We start from the raw sequence: 20,801 nt of genomic DNA on the forward strand, positions 1-20,801 counted from the left end.
CAGTGCTGCTACGGATACAAAAGCCACCACGTACACAAGGTCTCAACAGCAAAACTAACAAACAAGAAATGCAGCAAACTGTCTTCACAAATTTATAACACAGTTCTTAGCAGCTAAAAAAAGATATTCTATTGCCAGCGTTCAGAAACCAGTTGCTAGAACACCACATTCAGTGAGTTCAGAGCTCTCAAGGTAAGATCAAAGTTATCCCTCAACCCAGCCACAATAAGCTCAGAGTTTGCCCAGCTGGAGACAAAACGTTTTAAGAAGCACTTTGTAAATATCACACCAAGGACTAAAAGCACAAGGCTGATAGGATTGTTAATGTCTCTGAAAGGCTTGTATATATTTTCTATGCAATAAAATGCTTCTGCAACTCCACCTCTATGTTCTGTTTCCAACTCCAGATGGCTGTAGGCTTTCAGGCAGACTACCATGCCTCTTGAACTCTGTTGTCACATGTTCCCCCAGTCTATAAACCAACCTTGACATACCTTGTGCAGGTGTTGGGAGGCCAGCTTTACATGGCACGCTGTAGCTATGGACACAAGGGGGATGCTAAGCACGATCCTCTTTGGCAGGAAAAAAAAGCAAAGCAAAAAATCTTTGGCTTAACCCTCTACAGAACTGCTACAAACAGAAATCCTCCAGGAAAATGCAGCGACACACTTATGAGGAAAAACAAAATCATACATAAATAAACAAGGAGGGGATATGAGAAAAATGCCAGAGGAAAGAAAAATTGTGGCTTTACTCCCCCAGAGTAAATTTGCACAAGACATAGGAGCACATTAGATAAAAGAGAACACAAATGGGTAACACAGCTAAGGTAGATGAAGTCCAAGTGGGTCCAAGAGAAATTGTTGTGGTGGAAACCTTTACAGTGGCTGGAAAAACAGCACTGGGACACCCCGAACGGCCAAGTCTGGCTCCTTAGTTTGTCCCCACACAAAACCAAACTGGAACCCAAGGCTTCTCCAAGGCATCAAATGACACCAAACTGCTTAACATTTAGTCCAACACGGTGGTAGGGTTTTATTGTCATAAATGCACCAGCATTAAGCACCAGACTGCTCTGGTCATAATTGCTTCTCCCTAACCCAGCATCCTAATCCCATGCCCACGCAAACCCAACACATGGATGTGATGCAGGAGTGACACGCTGGCAGGGGACACAACACCCCACAGTGGCCAGGAGCACAGAGTCCACAACACAACTGCAGCCTCATCAAAACGTACAATGTTCATTAACAGAAAGCAATCAGATATCCCTTCAGGCTTCTCACCATTATTAGAATTAACAGTGAAGTGATAGAAACTGAATCCTTTTTAATTCCTCAGCCAGACACTCACCACCACAGCATGCCAAGGGATGGACTGACAGCACTGTGGCTGGATGAGGCCGTCTCGCCTTCCTCATTGCCCATCCCTGTTGGGCCACCAAAAGCAGTCACATGGCAAACGGGAACGTGGCTCTGAGATGGGTTAAATATAATCCAACAATAAACAAGCAGCAAAAGCAACTGCTTTGACCTGTGAGCACTTCAGTCTGGTGCTCGTTGAGTAGCTGGGGAGAAGGCAGGAAGGGAATGCTCCAGTCAACGGCAGGCGGTGGTGGCCATCACCAGCAGGGCTGGGCTGAAACCCTGACAGAACTACAGCAAGAGTAGCGGAGACAACCACTCCCCTGTGCTTTGCAGAGCCGGTGAGGAACAAAAGCTATGTGTGAAATACAGGAACATATTTCTGTTTTGACACCGTCACAGTACCCATAGCATACAAGCTGAGAGGAAGGTAATGGACTGGGTACAACTCTGCGTACTCTTCTCCTATTTAGAATTGCTCTTTCCTTGATTAAGGCATCATTCCCAAACAACAAAGCAGTTCAGCTTCAGAGAGGAGTAATTTGCCTCTTATTTTCCCTCTCAGAAACGTCCAGGGAATACTCTTTCAAGAGCCTACTCCAGAGGAGAAAAGCTATCTCAAGGGCATGTGCTCCCTGCCCTGCTCCACACTGCAGATGAGCTCACTGGAACAAGAGACGAGCTGACGAAGGAGCTGCGGAAAACACTGGTGCGTTGCTCACTGGTTGCTAAAGCAATAGGGGCATCATGAGACTGCATGCAAGAACACGTATCGCTTTACTGCTTCAAGCACAGAAGCACAGTGAGGATCATGACTGTTCCTGGTGACTACCCATTTTTAGCCCGTTTCATGGGGGCACTAATTCTTCTGTACAAACCGGGTCCTTCTCCAACCCCCTTCCAACTGGTCAGGCATCTGCAATGCCAGCACAGCCTCCATAAAACAAGCAAGAAAGGTTAAAAGGTACCAATTAAGAGGTATTAAAGAATGGAATCAGGTGTCATCTTACAGCATTTCAGTAGCCTCAGCCCCCCAGATGCAGGCGGGGAAATGCACATGATCCATATCCAGAGCGCTGGAGGAATAACCAAGGCATTTTCAGAGGATTTTTAACTAAAAAACTGCATACAAGTTGCATCAAAGTTGTTAAAACGATCTGTGAATGCCTCATTAAGGAAACTGGCTTTTAAAGACGAAGGTGGATTCCACAATAGCCTGCTGAGTCCTCCACAGAGCACATGACTGACCACATCAAAAGTCAATAAATGAGAAGTGAATATTCACCACTGCATTCGCAACCAGCCGTGACTCAACAAGGTGCCGTCACTTGGTACGACCTGGTAAAGTAACCGTGTTCCTTTTCACAGGCAGGCTGACATACAGCTTAACTTAAAGTCAGAATGCCTGTATTTTGTCTTTATTTCCTCACACAACGTGGCCTTCTTGTGAGATGGTGTGTTTGCTCCAGAACGCAAACCCACATCCTTCAAACTGTTGCCCACCGTGGACGACAGCTGACCAGAGCCGCAGCAGCTTGCCCAGGCACTCACAGTAAGTCAAGACCTGCTTAAACCAGAGACGGGAAAGTACATAAAAGGTGAGGGACAGCCCTTGGTGCTGCACAAGACTCCAGCGGATAGGTAGCCTCAAGTAACACTCCCTCACCACATCTTCCAGCCTTTCGGGGTAATCTCTGAGCAGCCAGGAGACTGCCTGTGTGTCAGGCTAACATTGCAGTGCACACATTCAAACATCTAATGCAGCTGATAGAAAACTGGCGTCCAGTCAGTAGTAGTTCAGGGCTCACAGCAACAGCGTCAAGTTAGAAATAATTAGCAACCATTTAGCCTAAGAACTTTTTGTACTGCTTCCAGTTTGCTTCCTGAAATCAAATAAACTCACTTCCAATCGTCTTCACTGTCAGGTTTTGTACCAGTCGTAGGCAATCTTTCCAGCCCCAAGACAAACACGCATAGGTCTGTAGGACCAGAAGGGACAGTGTCCTTCCGAACATGCTCCACCTGAAGAAAGGAGCAGGGATTGCCATCCTAACAGCCCTTACTGTTGTGCTGTTTAGTAATCTTCCTTGAATCTCCACCTTAGAACTGTTCATGACCTCTTCTGCCTAGAATGATCTTGAGCTTGAACAGCTCTTCTCCCTTACCAAAGTCAAGGGGATCCTTGTTAGACAAACCTGAAGAAGGCAAAGAGAAAGGTCTAGCCTAAAGCCAGTACGCTTTCAGAAAGAGCACAAGCAAGTGCAACAGAAAATTAATTAACAAGCATCTAATTGTATCCAAAGCCTTTAAAGGAAGCACCAATATTTTTCTTTAATCAGCTGCTTAAAAGCGTTAGCTGTTCAGTTTTAAAAGGGAGGTACCACGTGTGGAATGCTCTTTGGCAGCACCTAGGTCAACAGAACACTTCCAGCGTGCACATGAACACACAAACCCAACCTCACGTGTGTGATGGGGTTACCTTAGAAAGCACATTGGCTAAAACCCAACACTAGTCTAGGTAATTACAACAGTACAGAAACAACAGGATAATGATTTGAAAGAAACAATTTAATGTTCATTGCATATGGTGGTTGTAATTAATCCAGTCCAAATCTAAAATGCTGTCTAAGTGTCCACAGAAATCAGGCACAAACCTCTAGGCTGTAAGAAAATTGCCTGCAGGGCCCATGGTACCATAGCCACGGCTTCGCAGACAGCTCACGTCCACCCAGTCTCCCACGCTGGGAAAGCCCCCCAGCCACCCAAGGGACACACAGAGTCCTGCTGTAACCTAGCAGTGATGTTTGTCTTTCCTAGCAGCCCAAGAAACTATTCCTCATCCCCCTGGAAAAAAAAAAAGCAGGTTAGATTTTCTAAGAGAGCCAGACAGCTGAAGAATTTTTCCAGAAAGGTTTCCCCCTTCCATCTCCTCCACATCACCATTCTTGCTGAAGGCCAGCCTGCAACAAGACAAGGAGTAATGATTCTATCATCCTGTGTGAGAAGATCTTGCACCCCCTCCAAAAAAAATGGGGGCACCTAGCTCCCTCCATCACACAGCCCTGAGGACGTCACAGCCAGCAAGTCATCGGACACACACAGAACTTGAATCTCTGCACGAAAAAGCTAAGCTGCACCTGTACCCAAGAGTGAAGGAACCCGAACTGCTGCTCTGCAAATTCTTAAGGCTGCCTGGAAAAGCCCTAGCAGAACAGAAACTTAGAAAAATTTGTAAGCAAATGGATAATGTAGGAGATGAGCATATGAATTTCCCTGATGACTTGTTTTGTGAGAAGAATAAATAAAACTCTTTAAACAAGTTAAACCAGGCCAATCTCAAAAGCCAGCCTAAGACATGGTGAGTCACAGGCTCATCCCAACTTCACAGAAGTGGCACAGCTGACAACTCTCTAAGTTTCCAGAACATCTCTCTTTGAAAAAAAAATACCCATGTAGGCCATATCAGTCCAATGACTCCTGGGTGAGAACCACTGCCATTTTAAGGAGCTAAAGGAGGTTGTCATGGGGGAATTTTTTCATCCTATACTCCACCAGAACTGTTTTTTCTTCTGCGTCCCCACTGAACTCTGCCATCACTCCCTCTTTAGCAGCAGGAGATGCCTCACTTGCTGCAGACCGACGACTTGCCTCAGTGATATTTCCAGAGCAGAGAACCAAAGCCTTGCTCACCCACCGTGACCCACCAGGGCCAAAGGGCAGCGGCGACCGAGCCAGGTGGCCACAGACACTGACCGAGGGACGACCAGACTACTTAAGTGTTACGTTCAGGACACACGGCCCTCCTGCATCCTTCCACTTCAGCCAAACAGGCACCGAGCCGGCCTTTTACCACAGCTTTGGCCCAAGAAGACACATCCATGGGGTGTCCCCTAGGGAGGCCCCGATGCCGGGCGGGCCGGGCCCCGAGCATAGCCAGAGCCGGCCCCGGGGGCCCGGTAACAGGCACTCCCGCAGCCCCTTCCCCTGGGGACCCCGCGACCTCCCGCTAGGCCTGTACCCCCTCGGAACGGCCTGGGGGGCACCAGGCCCGGCGCAGGCCCGTCCCCCTCCCCCGTCCCCGGCGATGAGGGGAGCGGCCCCGCGGCCCTCACCGGACTTAGGCGGGTAGCGGTAGGCAGAGTTGGCTTGGATGTCGATGTCCTCCACGCCCGCGATGCGCCGGCTGAGCAGGGAGCCCATAGCGGCGGCGGGCCGGGGGACGCAGAGCGGCGGCGGCGGCGGCGAGCGGCCCGCACCCCCTCCCACGGCGGCGGCGGCGGCGCGGGGGACGCCGGGAGAGCGAGTCCGCCCGCCCGCGACTACAGCTCCCGGGAGGCACCGCGGCGGCGCCTACCAACAGCGGGGTGGCGGGGGGGTGCGTTCGGCCGGCAGAGGGCGCTGCCACCGGGGACCGGGGTGGGGGGACGGAGGTGGGAGATGGGGACACGGGGCGGAAGGGGACACCCTGCACCGGGATGTGCATGGAGAATACCCGTGATACAGCCTGGCTGGGGAAGCCCTTGGGAGCTTGCACAGGGATGCCCAGGGATGCCCAGCATCACAGCATGGTGGGGGTCGGAAGGGACCTTGAAGATCATCTAGTTCCAACCCCCTGCCAGAGCAGGGTCACCCAGAGCAGGTGGCACAGGAACGCGTCCAGGCGGGTTTGAATGTCTCCAGAGACGGAGACTCCACCACCTCTCTGGGCAGCCTGTGCCAGGGCTCTGCCACCCTCACAGCAAAGAAGTTTTTCCTCATGTTCAGATGGAATTTCCCGTGTTCCCGTTTGTGCCTGTTGCCCCTTGTCTTGTCCCCGGGCACCAGTGAGAAGAGTCTGGCCCCATCCTCTTGCCACCTGCCTTTAGCTATTGCTGAGCATTGATGAGATCCCCTCTCGGTCTGCTCTTCTCCAGGCTGAACAGCCCTAGGGCTCTCAGCCTCTCCTCAGCACAGAGGTGCTCCAGTCCCTTGATCATCTTCGTAGCCTCTGCTGCACCCTCTCCAGCAGTTCCCTGTCCTTCTTGAACTGGGAAACCCAGAACTGGACACGGCACTCCAGCTGTGGCCCCACCACGGCAAAGCAGAGGGGGACGATGGCCTCCCTCCACCTGCCGGCCACGCTCCTTTTAATGCACCCCAGGAGACTATTGGCTTTCTTGGCCACAGGCGCACATTGTTGCCTCATGGTCATCTTCTTGCCCACCAGGACTCACAGGTCTCTCTCTACAAAGCTGCTTTCCAGCAGATCCATCTCTACACACTGGTGTATCTGGTCAATCGTCCCCACCAGCCTCCTCTCCTGCTTTCTGGGGGAACAAGGATGTGCCGCCGGTGGCGCATCCCCCCAGGCATGGCTGGTTCGTGTGGGCCAGTTGGGGTAGCTGTGCACCTCCCAGGAAGTTTGGCATGGGGATTCATTATCTGGGCCAGTTCTCAGAGGTGGTACCTGCTTCCAGCTGAGGCTCACCACCAGCAGGAGAGGAAGATGATCAGCCTCCCCAGCTGCAGGGACATGTGGCATGCACATGGGGAAACCTCTCCCGAGTTCCTCCTCTCACAAATAATCCATGCAGGGAAGTGAACGGAGGTGTCTGACGTTCAGACATAAGAGCGGGGAATGACTGAAGGCTTTCTTGCATGCATGATATAACATGGAGGATGCCATGGAGGAAGAGGCACAAAAAAGCCCCCACCAACGTCTCAACACTGAGCCTTGTCCCCTCTGAGTCCACCCTGGCACTGAGGTCTTGCAAAGGTGCGGGGAAGACACCCCCCCCAGGCTCAGCTTTTGAGGGAAGAACCTTCCTGCACACACACTGTGAGGGAACTGGGGACCCCAACTCCCAGTGGTGGAGTTGGGGGTCCTCAGGAGACACGAAGAAGCTGTGATGGCACATGCGACATCTCTTAAATTGGCCTAGGGAGCACGAGACCGGCACAGGAAGAGGGCTGGGGCGCAGGGAGACAGGACACGGCGAAGAGCCAAGCCTGCCGGCACGGGAGGATTTTGTGACGGCAAGCGGGCGGTGGGTGGAATTCGCTGGCCGTAAATACAAACTAAAACACGCCCAGCGGGAATAAGCAAACAAACCCGCCGGGAAACGTGCTTCCGGCTAGTTATTACCCTTGCAGTTGTTGCGGCCACCTCGAGCAGAGCCACCCTGCGCCAGCAGGGCCATACGGGGCATGGGCTGCGGGGAAACGGGTGCTGGGGGTGAGGACGGAGCAGGACCGGACCTTGCTCTGCTGCGTCCCAGGCTGCGACAGGGCTGGGAAGGACAGGGAAAAACTAGCAACGGCCGCGTCCTGCCAGCAAACCACGTGTTACGGTTTGAGAAACCCACAACAATTTATTGTCGTTTAGACAATTATTCTATCACCTGATGACCCCTCCCCACCCAGGAAGGGGAATCGGGGAAAAACAAGGAAACATGAGGGTTTTATAAATAGATTTAATAGGATAAGGCTAAATAATTAACAACAATAATACTAAAGAACTAGTACTGATCCCGATACCAATATAAAACATACAAGGATCATACTCAGCCCATTCTACCACAGGAAGCCGTGCACTCCCAGCAGGGGACAGACAATATTGGACACTACGAGCGCTGTGGCTTCGGGAGGAAGGGAAGGGCTCAGGCCTCCAGCACTGGGGCAAGGAGTTCCCAGGATCACAGCCATCAAGGGAGAGAAAGAGAGAGAAATTCACAGCAAACTTTCTAATTTCTATTGAATGTGATAATCTTGTTGGCAGCTTGGGTCAAGTGCTCAGGTGTCTCTCCTCCTCATCCCCGCACCTGGCAAGCTTGAAAACACTGAGACCTTGAAACCTGCACACCATAGTTGGCTATAACATAAATATTTTCACAAATCCAAACACTAAAGTCTTCTAAAAGTGCAGTTTTCACAAGCATAAGAGAAATTAGTCCTGTGTTGCTCAAACCAGGACACCACGAGAGCCGGATACCCTGTGCCTGGCAGAGGGGAGACCTGGGCTCTGCCTTGGCAATAACCGTCCCTGTGTCCCCCAGGATCCCGCTGGCACCCAGAGCGACAGTGCCTCTTGCTCAACCAGCCCCTCCGTGCAAGAGTTTCGCATGACAGAAATTGCACAGGGAGGGAGGAATGGAGTCTGCTGATCGGCTCCCATGTGTGCTGCCCCAAAGCGTGTCCAGGCTGCTTTCTGCCTGCACGGGCAGCCCGGAGACGCTCCTCGGTGCCAGGAAAAGGGTCCCAGGCAGTGCCCTGGCAGCAGTGGGCTGATGCCAACAGCACATGTGGCACCAGCAACCCCCAGCCGAGCACGGTGAACCTGTAATCCCCCAGGGACTCACCAGCAGCCAATGTGGGGCTCGGTGCAGGAGCAGACCCAGCACAGACAAGGCTCAGCGGCTCCGGTTCCCTGTGCCGTGCTGGGAACCAGTTGCCAGCCAGTAGCCAGCTGGCCACAAGCACAGGGGCAAAGCAGAGACATGTTCATACCATGCAGGTGAGGAGGGGACAGAAGATGAGGGTCCATCTCCCTTCCCTCCCTTATCCTGAGCACCAAGAGCATCCTCCCCTTCCCCAGCCAACGGAGGTGCCTGGGGGCAACTGCCCCAAAGCCGTCCCCTGAGCTTTTTTGGGGACAAAAGCAACCACCTTCCCTCTGCAGCTGCCCATGCTGCTCAGCGGGAGCCCGGTGCCGTATGGGTTAAGCGGGGAAGCCAAGGGGAGAGCCGATGTCCCGGCAAGCAGCGGGGCGCTGGCACTGCCGAGCACCGGGGCCGCCCGGGGAAGCGGCCGCGGCGGGAGGTTTTTGTTCGTTGCAAAACCTCCACCAGCGGGAAGGTGCCTCCCGGGCCGTGCAGTTCTCCGGAGCTCGGAGGAAGTGGTTGGGTCCCTGGCGGGGTTATTGTCATCTGGGAGGGCAGGGGCCTTTGCTGGAGAATATCTCCCCCAGGGCCCTTCTCGGTGAGACGTATGTGACAGACAACTACAATAGCAGCGGCGTGCCAGGGACAGGCTCAGCCCTTCCGCTCCAAACCCCAGGGCCCAGAGCGAGCGGAGCTGAAGGGCAGCACCTCCAGCCGATGGCGGCTCCTTTACCCCCGCCTGGCCCGGGGGACGCGGGCGCTGGTACACACAAAGGCAGGATATTGCACCACTTGCCTCCTCTGTCCCTCGCGGGAGCCACCGCCAGCAGCACGGGGGAAGGAGAGCGTGAGACTCAGGGATGGAGCTGCTGCCGGCAGCGGAGCAGTGAGCCCTGCCAGCCCATGCGTGGGGACACAACACCACGGCCACATCCCCTGGGGTGGAGGAGCAGCAGCCCCCCAGCCAGTGGCTCTGTGGTGGCTTCAAGAGGTGATAAATAGTCCCACAAACGCTGGTGGTGCCACCGGGCGTGGGTTTTGCACCTTCACCCTTCACCTCTGGGCTCCCGAGCCCATATTTCCGCACAGTGTGGTGCTGCCAGCCCTGGGCCCTGCACCATGCTGACAATGGAAAGGGATGAACGCCACAAAGACGGGAGGCCATCTCTGACATCACCCAAATGGATGAAAACACTGCCACGAGGTACAAGGCAGCCTGAAACCCCAGGTGCCATCATTGTGTGCAGTGAGAGCAGCCAAGCTGGGGAGGACCAGGGCAAAACTGGGCCAGGGCTCCTGCCCCCCAGGACCCTGCAGAGATCCTTCCAGCTCCAATGTCTTTTCTGCTGGGCAAAATCCATCCAGGAAAAGGCGAGCCTGGAGAGGAGCAGCAGGACAGAGGAGGGATCCTTCGGCTGCGAGCCCACCTCCTCTGCTCGTTTACACACATGCTGTCACTGCAAGACGTGCCACTATGTCCCAGACCCAGCTGGCATCCACTACACCACTCCTTCCTGCAAAACGTGAATGAACAAGGAGTTCTGAAGCCGGGCACGTTTCACACACCACGATCTGCCCTTCAGGAGTCTCCTTGGACGTCTCTGCCAGGGAGGCAGCTACGAGCACGCCCGTGTAAACAAGGAAGTATGTTTGCCTGCAAACCTTCCACTCACCGGAGCAGCTCATCCAAAGTCCAGCTGCTCAAGGGTTTATTACCCAGTGAAGCAAATTGCTTTGTCTCAGTTGTCCCCTCCCTGGCGCTGTCACTCACTTTGTTTGTCTGGTACTCATAAAACAACAAGGTTCAGGAGCCCCAGAGACTACGGGCAGAGTTATCCCCGACCAGAAGGAGCGGCGAGCCCATGAACTTTGCCTCCCTAAACACTGCCCTGCTCCAAAGGGTTTGCAACCCTCCCCGAAAGCCCTGCTGGGCCGGGGCCAACCCTTCCCCCTTCAAAAACCAGACGGCAAAGTTTCTAAAAATGTCTGGTTCTCTCCAATTAAAATAATCCTCCAGGAGATTTGTTTTCCCAACTATATTTACACCTTGCTGCTACAGATCCCCCTCTTGCTGCTTCCCTCTTGGGGTTGTCTCAACCTTGTGAAAAAAGACCGGTCACCTCTTGATACGTCCCATTGCCACCACCGTACAGCTGTGCCCTCACTCCGATTTGGGCAGTGACATACATACAAGGAGGAGGAATTCCCTTGACCCCAGCATCCTGCAAGGCCTGGAGTACTCTGCATGGTTACTGAAGGGGACCCTTACCCGGCGGTCAGATTTGGACAATACTGGGGCCTTTCGTGTCCGAGCAGTGGAGGCTGCAAACCCCTCAGGTCAAACGCGTGACCTGCCTGAGCTTCAGCCATTAATCCTCACAGCTCAGAAATATCTGCAGCCGTACGTGAAACACCAGCCAGGGCCAAAAGGTGCTAGCGAACAAACCGCTCGCGGCGAGGCTAAGCCCCAACACAACTGCAGGAAAAGAGCCCAGAATCACTCAGGAAAAGTGGAGGAGGCCGAGGGCCTTCATGAGCCCTGTGGAATTCGTGGTTCCCTTCGTCTTGCCCCACCTTCCCCTTCCTTTATTACCCCCTGGACCACCCAATGGTGTGTCCGTGCCTGTTTATCATTTCCTGGCCCTTAGCAACACCATTGTGTGTCTCCCACCGTGGGCATGCCGGCCTGGCTGCGTACTTTTGTCTGTTATGGCAACGCCCCACTCTCAAAGGAGTCTTTCACACTGCCGGGAGCCCACTGGCACCTTCCAGAACCTTCCCTTAGCTGCCACCTCTCCTCTTGCACCCCAGCAGCCATGTCGGTGGGGATGTCCTCTGGCCTAGGGAGCGACAGGAGCAGGTCTGAGGGGGGAGGATGACACTGGGCAGCCCCACGATCTTCTATTAGCGCTGCCGGGGAGCCCTGGCCCAGCCCCGAGGCCTGAAGTGAGGGGGGATATGGTGGCCCCGGGGCCATAAGGCGGCGGCCTGAAGCGGCTGTGAGCCCGGGGGCCCCCGCCAGGCCCCTCACAGGCCTGGTGGGCACCGCGGGGCCTGCAGAGGACCACCCCCCCCACTCCCCCGCCACCGAGAACCGATTAAACGCGGCGGGAGGGCCGAAGGGCACCGTTACCCCCGCCCCGGGCCGTTAACGGCCGCCCTCCCCCCTCCGCCGCGCGCGCCGCGACCGCTCCCCGCACGTCAACAGGAAACCGCACGCGGCCGACTGTAAACACCGCCCGCGCCCCCCCTCCCCTTCCCCACCCGCCCACGTGACCCGACCCGCCCCGACTCCGTCCCGCCCGCGCCGCCCTCTGATTGGGGGCAGCGGCGTTGTTGACCATATACGGTCAGGTACTACTAAGTCGCCGGCGGCGGTTGGCCGGCTGGGCGCGTCACTCAAGGCGCGCCGGCCGCTCCGCAAACAAAGCGGGTCCTGCCGGGATTTGTAGTCCGGGAGGGGCGGAGGCGGCGCGGCGGCTGGGCGGGCAGGAACTGCATCTCCCATCGTCCACCGCGCCCCCCCCGCGGCCCACCCCTCCCCTGTCGGCCGTCGGCGGGGCTCGCCGGGCGCCGTGAGTCAGTGCCCAGTAAACATTGGCGTGAGCCGCGCCGGCTCCGCCATGGTGGCGGCGTCGTGAGGGCGGGGGGGGGGGGGGGTGGGGGTCGGGTCCGTGGCGGCGGCGGCGGCGGCGGCGGCGGCGGCGGGGGGGCCGGGGCCATGGACGAGCTTAAGCACCAGGTGATGATCAACCAGTTCGTGCTAGCGGCCGGCTGCGCCGCCGACCAGGCCAAGCAGCTGCTGCAGGCGGCCCACTGGCAGTTCGAGGTGAGGCCGCCGCCACCGGCTTCATGCGTGGGGGTATTGGGGGGGGCGACACGGTGAGCGTGGGGCACCCCCGCCTTCTCCTCCCCGCGCTCGGCCCACGCGTTGGGGGGGGGGGGGGGGGGCGGTGTGAGGGGGACCTCACGCGGGATGTTGGGGACACGAGGAGGGGGGGTGCAGAGCGAGCCCCCCCGCTCACCCCCTCACAACCCCACATCTCTCCCCCGTGGGCTGGAAAACCCCAGCCCGGCCTTTCCCCCCTCCCCGCCTCGCAGAGCCCGGGGCGGCCGTGGGAGAGGAGACTTTGTAGGTCAAAGCTTTCCTGGTTCCAGCCGCCTTTTCCCCCTTTGCCGGCGGGCGGGATGCTCCTGACGTCGGCACGAGGTTAGGGGGTGGGGTAGGGTTGTGTGTTAATGTCACGCGTGGGGATGGGGTTATGGGGGGGTTAATGTCACGCGTGGGGCCGGGGTTGCGGGTGGGGAGCTCCCCGGCTGCTCTGTTCCTCCAGAGACCCCTGGAGCTAAAGCGCGGGGAGCTGTAGCGAGCAAAGCTCTTTCTAAATAGGATTTTTTTATTATATTCCCCCCCCGCCCTACAGCTCTCTAATCTGGAGCTGATGGATTTGACGCTAATGGCACCTTTGTAATTGAAGTGTCTTGTTTTTGCGATGCAGGAGGAGAGGTCTGAGTCAGTCTGGAGAGCAGGAGGCTCAGTTTGTATTCATCCCCCGAGCTAGGGCACCTCTCCTTCGGCACGCGGTGCGGCCCGCCTGGCTGCGAGCCCCGCTGGCAGGCCTCCGAGACGTTATTCGGGGCTCGTTTGGTAACGTGACGATGGTGGGGTGGATCAGGCATGGAGGCAGTCCCCTCGCCGTGCCACCGCAGGATGCCCAGATGCTAAATCGCAGGCCAAGAGGCATTCAAAGCCAAGCCGTGCGTGTCCAGGGAGCAAGCGGGTGGGTGTGCGGCGCTGTGCAGAGTGCCCAGCCAGCGTTCCCCTCCGCCGTGCCGGTTTAATACCACGGTCTGCTGACGGGAGTGCCGTCGGCGGTGGATGCGTTGCATGTGTAACGTGCTCTGGGTTTTGTTTACTAATACAGTTTGACAGTGGCCCTCTGGGACGGGCGGGATCGGCTTCCACCACCTCTGCGCCTGTCACGAAAGAGCTGGGAAGGGATGACAAAAGTTTAACTTTTCTTTCAAAAGGCTTTTTGCAGAACTTTGCCACCGTTTGGCGAGTTGCACAAGTACAAACAGCCGTCTCCTGCCGGCTTGGCACTCACATGACTCAGAGGAAGCTCAGCTGTAAACAAACGCGCTGCGATGAGCAGTTACCATGTTCCCACTCACTTTTGGTGCAACGGTCAGATAATTCCCTTTGCAAAATGGCCGCTGGGCATGCCTTCCTTGGGGAGCTGTGCTGGGGAGGTGTCGTCTCCTCACTCCAGCGTGCTCTCACCTCTTGCCTGGGACATTCTGAGGCTTTTGTTACTCTAGCGCAGCAGCCGTTTGCTGGCTGGCCCCCATCTGTAGCGAGTATAAATTGGTGGAGTTCAGGCAAGTTCAGTGGTAATTTACGCTGTCTTCACTCATAGTCTCCTCGGATTCCAAGTGCTGCTCCAGGGGCGCAGTGTGAGTTGGAGCAGCCCGCTTGCACCCTGAGGATCTTCCTCCTGCCTCTAAGACCACTGTGGGGAGAGGTGTTCTGCTCGGTGGAGCTGAATGGATCTAGACAGCCCCGTGGCAAGATGGCAGGAGCTGTATTCTCCCAGCTCTGTGGCTCTGTCCTGGCTGGGGCACTTCTGGGGTGTTGGGTCACCGGCAGGAGGGACAGGGAAGCTGCTGTGAGGCATGGACAGCTTCAGGCTGGTGGGATGCTGATGTTTTGGGACTGTTTTCTTGGGTTAGGGCTACTTTGGAGCCGTTGTTGGCTGGTGGAGGATGTGGTGGGGGCTGCAGGGAGGGTTTGTTATACATGGTGTCCTGCCGACTCTGGCAGACCCGGAGTTTGTCTGGGGGAAAGGAACCTGATCCAGGACAGCGAGCAGGGCATGAGATCAGGAAACCGTTGGGAATACAGCTGCCTTCGATGTGGCATGAGATGATCACAGCCTGTACCGTGCTCAGGGGCTTGACAAAGGAAGCTGTTTATTTTGCATCCCCTCCGTCCCCGGGGAGTGGGGAAGCTCGTGGGTAGCATGTGGATCGCCTCTCCCACTCCCATGACTCCACTCCTGTTTCACAGGGGCCCAGGGCAGGCTTTCTCATGGCACGCCTGGCGTAGTTTGCAGCTCCTGCAGGACCGTGAGCTGTGCCGTGCTTCCAGGGACAGCCGCGGTGGGTGCCAGCAGGAATGGCCCTGCCAGCCCAGCCCTCCAGCAGCTGGAGCGGTGCCATGGCTGATCGGAGGGGGAGGCTCACAGCCTGAAGAAAGTGACTTGGAGTGTCTCTGGGTGAGGGCTGGCACTCGGCCTCTGGGGCCGTGGGCACTGGGTTTTTGGGAGAAGCCAGGGAGAGCAGCAGATACCTCCACCACGGCTGGAACCCAGCAGGCCACCAGGGAGACATTTCAGAGTTTGCAGAGTCTTGTGTCGGGCTGGGCTGAGCGCTGGATCAGGCTCCTTCCCAGGTAGAAGAGTATTAATTGGCTTTGTGATGCACTGATTGCCCCTGGGGCTGCTTGGGAAGGATAAGAAGACATCAGCTTTAAAAAAACCATCCATTCCTTCCTTTTTCCTGGTGCTAAGTGTTCGTGCCTCTGTTAAGTCTAGTGAGGTTGTGTGTGGGGAACAAGAGGAGGAGCAGGTGTCTGGCTCTACCCGCTGTGGTTGGATTTCCACTTCCTCTTCTGGTTTATTTTTGTTTTATCGAGCCCCTTTCCCTTTCCTTTGTGGCTCAAGGGCAGGGTGCCCCCAGGGCTGCTCTAGCACTGTGGGCTCCCTGCTGCCGGATCCCCTGGGCTGGCATCCCATCCCCTGTGCTGGCAGTGTGTGCGAGTGCAGCTCAGGCAGCAATGGGCAGGGGATGAAACAGCACCCAGGGTCCTGTCTGAGCGGCTGCAGGGGGCTGGGTGTCCCCCTCCCCCAGGCTGACTTTGTTCTGCTCAGCACCCAGGTCTCCTTGCATTAACTGCCCCTGCAGCCGTCCTCCTCCTGACTTGGTCACCATGAGGCACTTCTTGGCACCCTGGTAGGATCTCTGTGTGATCCCCCTCCTGTGAAGCTCCTGGTTTTGCATCCTGGGGGGGGATGCGGTGGCCTGGCCACCTGACCACCTGCCGAGCAGCTGCCCTGCTCCTGCTGCCACCCAGGGTGTCATGGGCCTTTGGTCCAGGGTCAGGGCTGAGCTGCGGCTTGGGCTCCCTCTCCAGCAGAGGACCCTTAATTGGCTTTGCTGTCGCACTGGTTGCCCCCGCTACTTGTGACGCTGGCTGGAGACCAGGCAGCATCAGCAGCTTTGGTTACATGTGTGTCCCTGGCACTCTGTGCCACCGAGGCCTCTCGCCCGCCTGGGCTGGGGCTGCTGAGGGTCCTTGGGAGGTGGCAGCCATTCCCCGCAGCTGGAGGGACACAAGCAGCGGGGATTGTGGGCAGAGGGGTTGCTTCTGCCACGCTTGGAAATGGGCAGATGGAGGGGAGGATACGCAATGTTTTAGGCAGAGGGGCCTGCCGCCGTGGTGGAGTGCTTCCTCCACCCAGGTCACAGCCCTTTCTCCAGCGCCAGCAGGGATCAGTGGGCAACTCAGGGGGACACTGGGGACCTTCTCTGTCCGTGTCTGCTGATGGCATGGTCCCAGATACGAGGCCGCTTGGAAAACAGGAGCACAGAGCAGATTTAATCAGCTTATAGTTATCTGGCTGTGCCCACACCTCTCTGCCTATGCTTCCCGTTCACTGTTTCCCCCCTTTCTTATCATGATCCTTTCTGTCAGAGCGATAGTGCGTGTGTGTGTTGACTTCGGACCTCACCCAGGACGAAGGGTAGCAGTGTGACGGGGACGTCGCTGCCTCAGAAGCGTCCGTGTTTCCATCGGCCTTTTCCTTGATTTGTAGACGTGTGCCAGCCTGTTCAGTGCTGGTCTGCAGCGCTGTAGCCCTTATTCCCGCTTTATGGCCATCACTGAAATCCAGCGGGTCCTGCCCGTGGGTGCTGAGGGCGCTCAGGTCACAGCCTGGCTGGGTGCAGGGTTCGGGTAATGTGTTATTCAACGCAGAGATACGCAGCTATCACAGGGAAGAGCCTTGCCAGCCCGGCTATTGCATCCTCCCCCCGAGGTCCGGGACCTGCCAGGCTCTACAGCAGCAATTGCTTCCCCCACCCAGGTCTGGATTATTGTTTGCAGATATCGCTCTTGGCTGCCACCTGGTCTTGCTGATAATTTGTCGCCTTTTAGACAGGAAACTATTAACCCCACTGCAAGCAGCCAGCACCAGCTCCCCAGTGGTGCAAGTGCAGCCCCTTCATCTTTCCAGGACCCACCAGAATGGGTGTTTTGGGGCAGAATAGTTTTCCATCAGATCAGTAAGCTGAGCTGATTTGTTCATCCTGTCCCTGGGCGTGACACAGGAGCGTGTGGCTGTGGGGATGAGGGCAAGGAGTGCGTGTGGTGTTAGGACTGTGGCTGCTTCAGTCGCACAGGGTTTGGTACAACCTGCCTCTGCTTTTTCCAGGTTTTTCTGCTTTTTTTTTTTTTTTTTTGGTTTGGTTTTGTTTAGCAGCTTGGGTAACGCCAATCACTGGCTTGCAGGAAGGGAGCAAAGTCTGGAGTGGTGTGGCAGCACCTGGCCGCAGCCCCGTGCCTCGCACCCTGGCTGGTAGACCTGCTGGCCAGGCTGCTCCTGGGGAGGGGATCACATGGCAGTTGGTGGAGGGAGGTGCTTTTCCTCCAGCCATAACTGAATCCAAACCAATTCTCAAACATTTCTACAAAGTCTGATCTGCAACTGAATCAAAACATCGTTTTCTAGCCCTGACTCAGCTAAAGCCTGGTACAGAACAGGAATTAGCTTCACCTTCACTGGTCCTGCATCAGCCCAGTCCCGCACATCCCCAGAGCTCCCACTGCTTCCGCTCTTCCCGGACCTGGGCTGGGTGTCTGCCCTGCTGGCCAGCCCGTGTCTCAGCGTTCCCTCCCTGCAACCCCTCCTTTGTCCTCTCACATGCCTGTGGCATGTGACATATTTACCAGATTTTTACTGGTTTGAACTGGAAACTAACCGAAACTATGTCAGTCATAACCGTTACCTCACCTACAGCAGAACTGGAAATGCTCTGGTATATGGGGAGCGCTACCTGTTGCATCCCCAACCCTGGGGATTTCCCGGCGTGAATATGGTGACTGTGATCTTGTCCTGTTGAGGACACACATCTAACCAGTTCCTGCTGGGCTTCTCATGCTGGGTTTGGATTTGATTTCCCTCCTCTCCCTGCACACAGTGGTTGTGGAGCATCGCTGTGAGTTGTGAAATGCCTGCCGGGGTCCACTCCAGCAGCGGCTGCTTCTCAGCAACCAGCACAGTGATCCCAAATACGTGTGATCCCTTCCTGCCTCAGTGCAAGCAGACGTCTCTGCTTGGGGATGTGGGATCAGCTGTCCCCAGCCCTTTCCCATGTGGGCAAGGGGGCTGCAGGCCTGTTTTGATCATCTTTGGGGTCTTGCAAAGCCCTGCTGTTGTGTGCAGAGATGAGGTGGGTGCCCAGTTCGCATGCTGGTGGTAACATCATCTTCCTTTTTTTTCTTTTTGCTTTGCAGACTGCTCTCAGTGCTTTTTTCCAAGAAACAAACATCCCCTACAGCCATCACCATCAGATGGTAAGTGCTTTCCCACCTCACCAGCGCTCGCCAGGGGCACAGCACCAGCTGGCGGGCACTTTGGGCTGTTGCTGATGCCCGGCTTGCTGCTTCACAGCTCCAGGAGCGTGGGCAGGGAGGTCTGGCAGAGCTGCCTGCCAGGGAAGGTTTTCCTGGAGAGCAGCCGGGGGTGGCATAGCCTGTCCTGCGCAGTGGGGCAGTGGGTCCGAGAGTGCCCTCAGAACCCTGCAGAGGGGTTGGGGCTGCTCCTCAGAGAGGGATGGTCCAATGGAGGATGCTTTGGGCATGGCAGATGGTCCAGACCAGCCCCGACATGGCAGAGAGAACCTGGAGCACCAGACCACTGTAGGCTGTGTAAACACGCGCAGAGGTACGTGCACGCTGCCCAGCTGCACATGTGAGTCCTTGTGCGCTTCCGCAGCGGCTGAGCGTGCAAACCTCTGCCCCGCTGGAGTGTGCCTCCAGCACAGCGTACTCGTCTGGAGGTGTGTAAACACACAAGGGCACACATGTGCATGGGTGCTGCCTGCCTCCGTGCTCTCCCAGCTGTCCCCAGACTCGGTTCCTTTAACTCTCGTGCCCCAGCAGCCTGTAATCTGCCTGGGCAGCTGTGTCTTGGGGATTTGCTGGCTGCCGTGGCCTCATTTGACTCTCTGGGACAATTGGGGATTTGGAGCGTGCAGTAAGCGTGCAGAGCAAGTGCCCGATCTCCCGCAGGCTGGGAGCTGAGCCTGAGCCTTAGCCTTGTGCCCACTGAGCCAGAAAGCTGCAGGCCCAGGGTGGCACCAGCAGGTTGTGGAGTAGAGAGGGTCCCCAACTTGGCTGGGCACAGCGGGGTCCTGTCTGGACCCTCTGACAGGAGCTCTCGCCGCAGCGTTTGTCTTAACAGCCTTAAATAACAGCTGCTTGCGGGCAGCATCATTAGCAGAGGATGGGTCTGGGACCTCCGTCTGCTGCAGTGGTGGGGGTAGAGGGGTCTTGTGCTGGACCCTGGTGGGAGGCAGAAGGTGGAGAACCCCGCCATGCCTGACCCTGAGTCTCCTTTCCGCAGATGTGCACTCCCGCCAACACGCCGGCCACGCCACCCAACTTCCCTGACGCCCTCACCATGTTCTCCCGCCTCAAGGCCTCCGAGAGCTTCAACAGCAGCAGCCCAGTGGCCTCCATGGCGACTTCTCCACCTCCCCCGGCCCCGCCGCTGCCCCAGCATGGGGCCTTCAACCCCGCCTGGCCCACGGCTTCGCCCCCCGGCCAGCAGCAGAGCATGTGGACTCCGGCCCCCCCGGCGCAGCCCGCCGGCTGGCCAGCCGCTGTCTCCCAGCAGGCCACGGCAGAACAGAAGGCCAACGTGACCATGGAGGCAGAGAGATGAGGCCGTGGCGGAGAGCAAACGCAGCGGGGACCCCTGCGTTATAAATATATATATTTTTTTTTTCTCCCCCTCCCCAAAGAGGAGAGGAACTCTGCTGCCAGGCTGTCTGGCAGCCGCCGAGACACATGAGCAAATAGCTGCCTTGCATGGGTTTGGTTTGAAGTAGTTTTTACTTGTCCTCGAGCTGAACGGAGCTCCCCAGAGACAGCGGGAGGCTGCGTGGGACGCGGGACCGGTGCTGGCCTCTGCCTGGGACCCTGCCGCTGCTGGGCTCTCGAGGAGGGAGCACCCCCCTCCTCTCTTGGGACACTGGAGTTTGCATGCGAGTGACATTTACAGAGGAGGTCCCTTCTTCACGGTCCCCTGGGCCACCCCACCAGGCAGAGTGGGTTGTACCTGAGTGTTTGCCCCCCCCTCCCTCAGCCCCACTCGACCGGGTGGGGGGCAGACACCCCACGCAGCTTGTTTTTTTGTAAGGAGGGAGAGAGCAAGGACTGTTCTTGCTCGGCCGCAGCCTCCACCTCGCATGCGTCGTGCTCGCTGGTGAGCAGGGCTGGGGGACACCGGCTCCCGGGGAGGTGCCTGGCCCCTCGCCCAGCCCTGGCGATGGGGAGCAGGGGGTGGGGAGCAGGGGGTGGCCCGGCTGGGCCAGCACACCCTGCCCTGCCCTCCTGGGATGGGGTTTGCCCCGGGGCTGTTTGCATGACACAGTGTAACCCTAGAGACTGGGATTGTTTTTAACCCCTCTGTTCTTTTCTCCCGGCGGCTGGAAGTCTCTGCAGACGCGCTGCAGCCGCTTGCAATACACGCTCTTCTGCTTTGAACCCATTGTCTTTGCTTTGTTTGCAGCAGCGGTGGGAGGCAGGGAAGGCTGGCCTGGGCACAAGGTGTTGCAGGATCCCCTCTCCGAGTGGCTCTGAGCATGCTCTGCCTCCCATGCTCTGCCTCCGAGCTGGGGCTGGCCGCCTCTCCGCTGTATGTGTGCTGCTCAAAACACCCCGTCCCAGCCATGCGGTGACTGACAGGTACATGCCAAGGCTTAGCCTCAGCAGAAGCCAGCTGGGCTCTGC

At 56.9% G+C, this 20,801-nt stretch overlaps 2 protein-coding genes across 6 annotated transcripts in view; one reads left to right on the top strand and one right to left on the bottom strand.

The window, feature by feature from the left end:
• Positions 1-5,637, bottom strand: part of MGRN1 (mahogunin ring finger 1) — a 58,181-nt gene extending 52,544 nt beyond the window's left edge. For 4 of the 5 annotated variants that reach the window (XM_054212995.1, XM_054212999.1, XM_054212994.1 and 1 more), the window contains exon 1: positions 5,477-5,637. In XM_054212995.1, coding sequence (XP_054068970.1) covers positions 5,477-5,564 — 88 coding nt within the window. In that variant the 5' untranslated portion in view covers positions 5,565-5,637. Of the gene's footprint in view, positions 1-2,769; positions 2,929-5,476 lie in introns of all 5 variants that reach the window. The other variant, XM_054212998.1, reaches the window with a different exon arrangement.
• Positions 5,638-12,392: 6,755 nt separating this feature from the next.
• On the top strand, positions 12,393-20,555 carry UBALD1 (UBA like domain containing 1). Its single transcript, XM_054212593.1, has 3 exons — positions 12,393-12,551; positions 18,300-18,359; positions 19,411-20,555. Exons 1-3 carry the CDS (start codon positions 12,444-12,446, stop codon positions 19,729-19,731), a joined length of 489 nt encoding a protein of 162 aa, XP_054068568.1. The 5' UTR covers positions 12,393-12,443; the 3' UTR covers positions 19,732-20,555.
• Positions 20,556-20,801: the final 246 nt, after the last annotated feature.

Source organism: Rissa tridactyla, chromosome 8 (assembly GCF_028500815.1).
Source record: "Rissa tridactyla isolate bRisTri1 chromosome 8, bRisTri1.patW.cur.20221130, whole genome shotgun sequence".
In the NCBI taxonomy this organism is placed as follows: Eukaryota; Metazoa; Chordata; class Aves; order Charadriiformes; family Laridae; genus Rissa; species Rissa tridactyla.

Coding starts and splice junctions, on each gene's coding strand:
- UBALD1 (XM_054212593.1), top strand. CDS start 12,444: ATGGACGAGCTTAAGCACCAGGTGATGATCAACCAGTTCGTGCTAGCG. Junction 12,552..18,299: donor CGGCCCACTGGCAGTTCGAG/GTGAGGCCGCCG, acceptor TTTGCTTTGCAG/ACTGCTCTCAGTGCTTTTTT. Junction 18,360..19,410: donor ACAGCCATCACCATCAGATG/GTAAGTGCTTTC, acceptor TCCTTTCCGCAG/ATGTGCACTCCCGCCAACAC.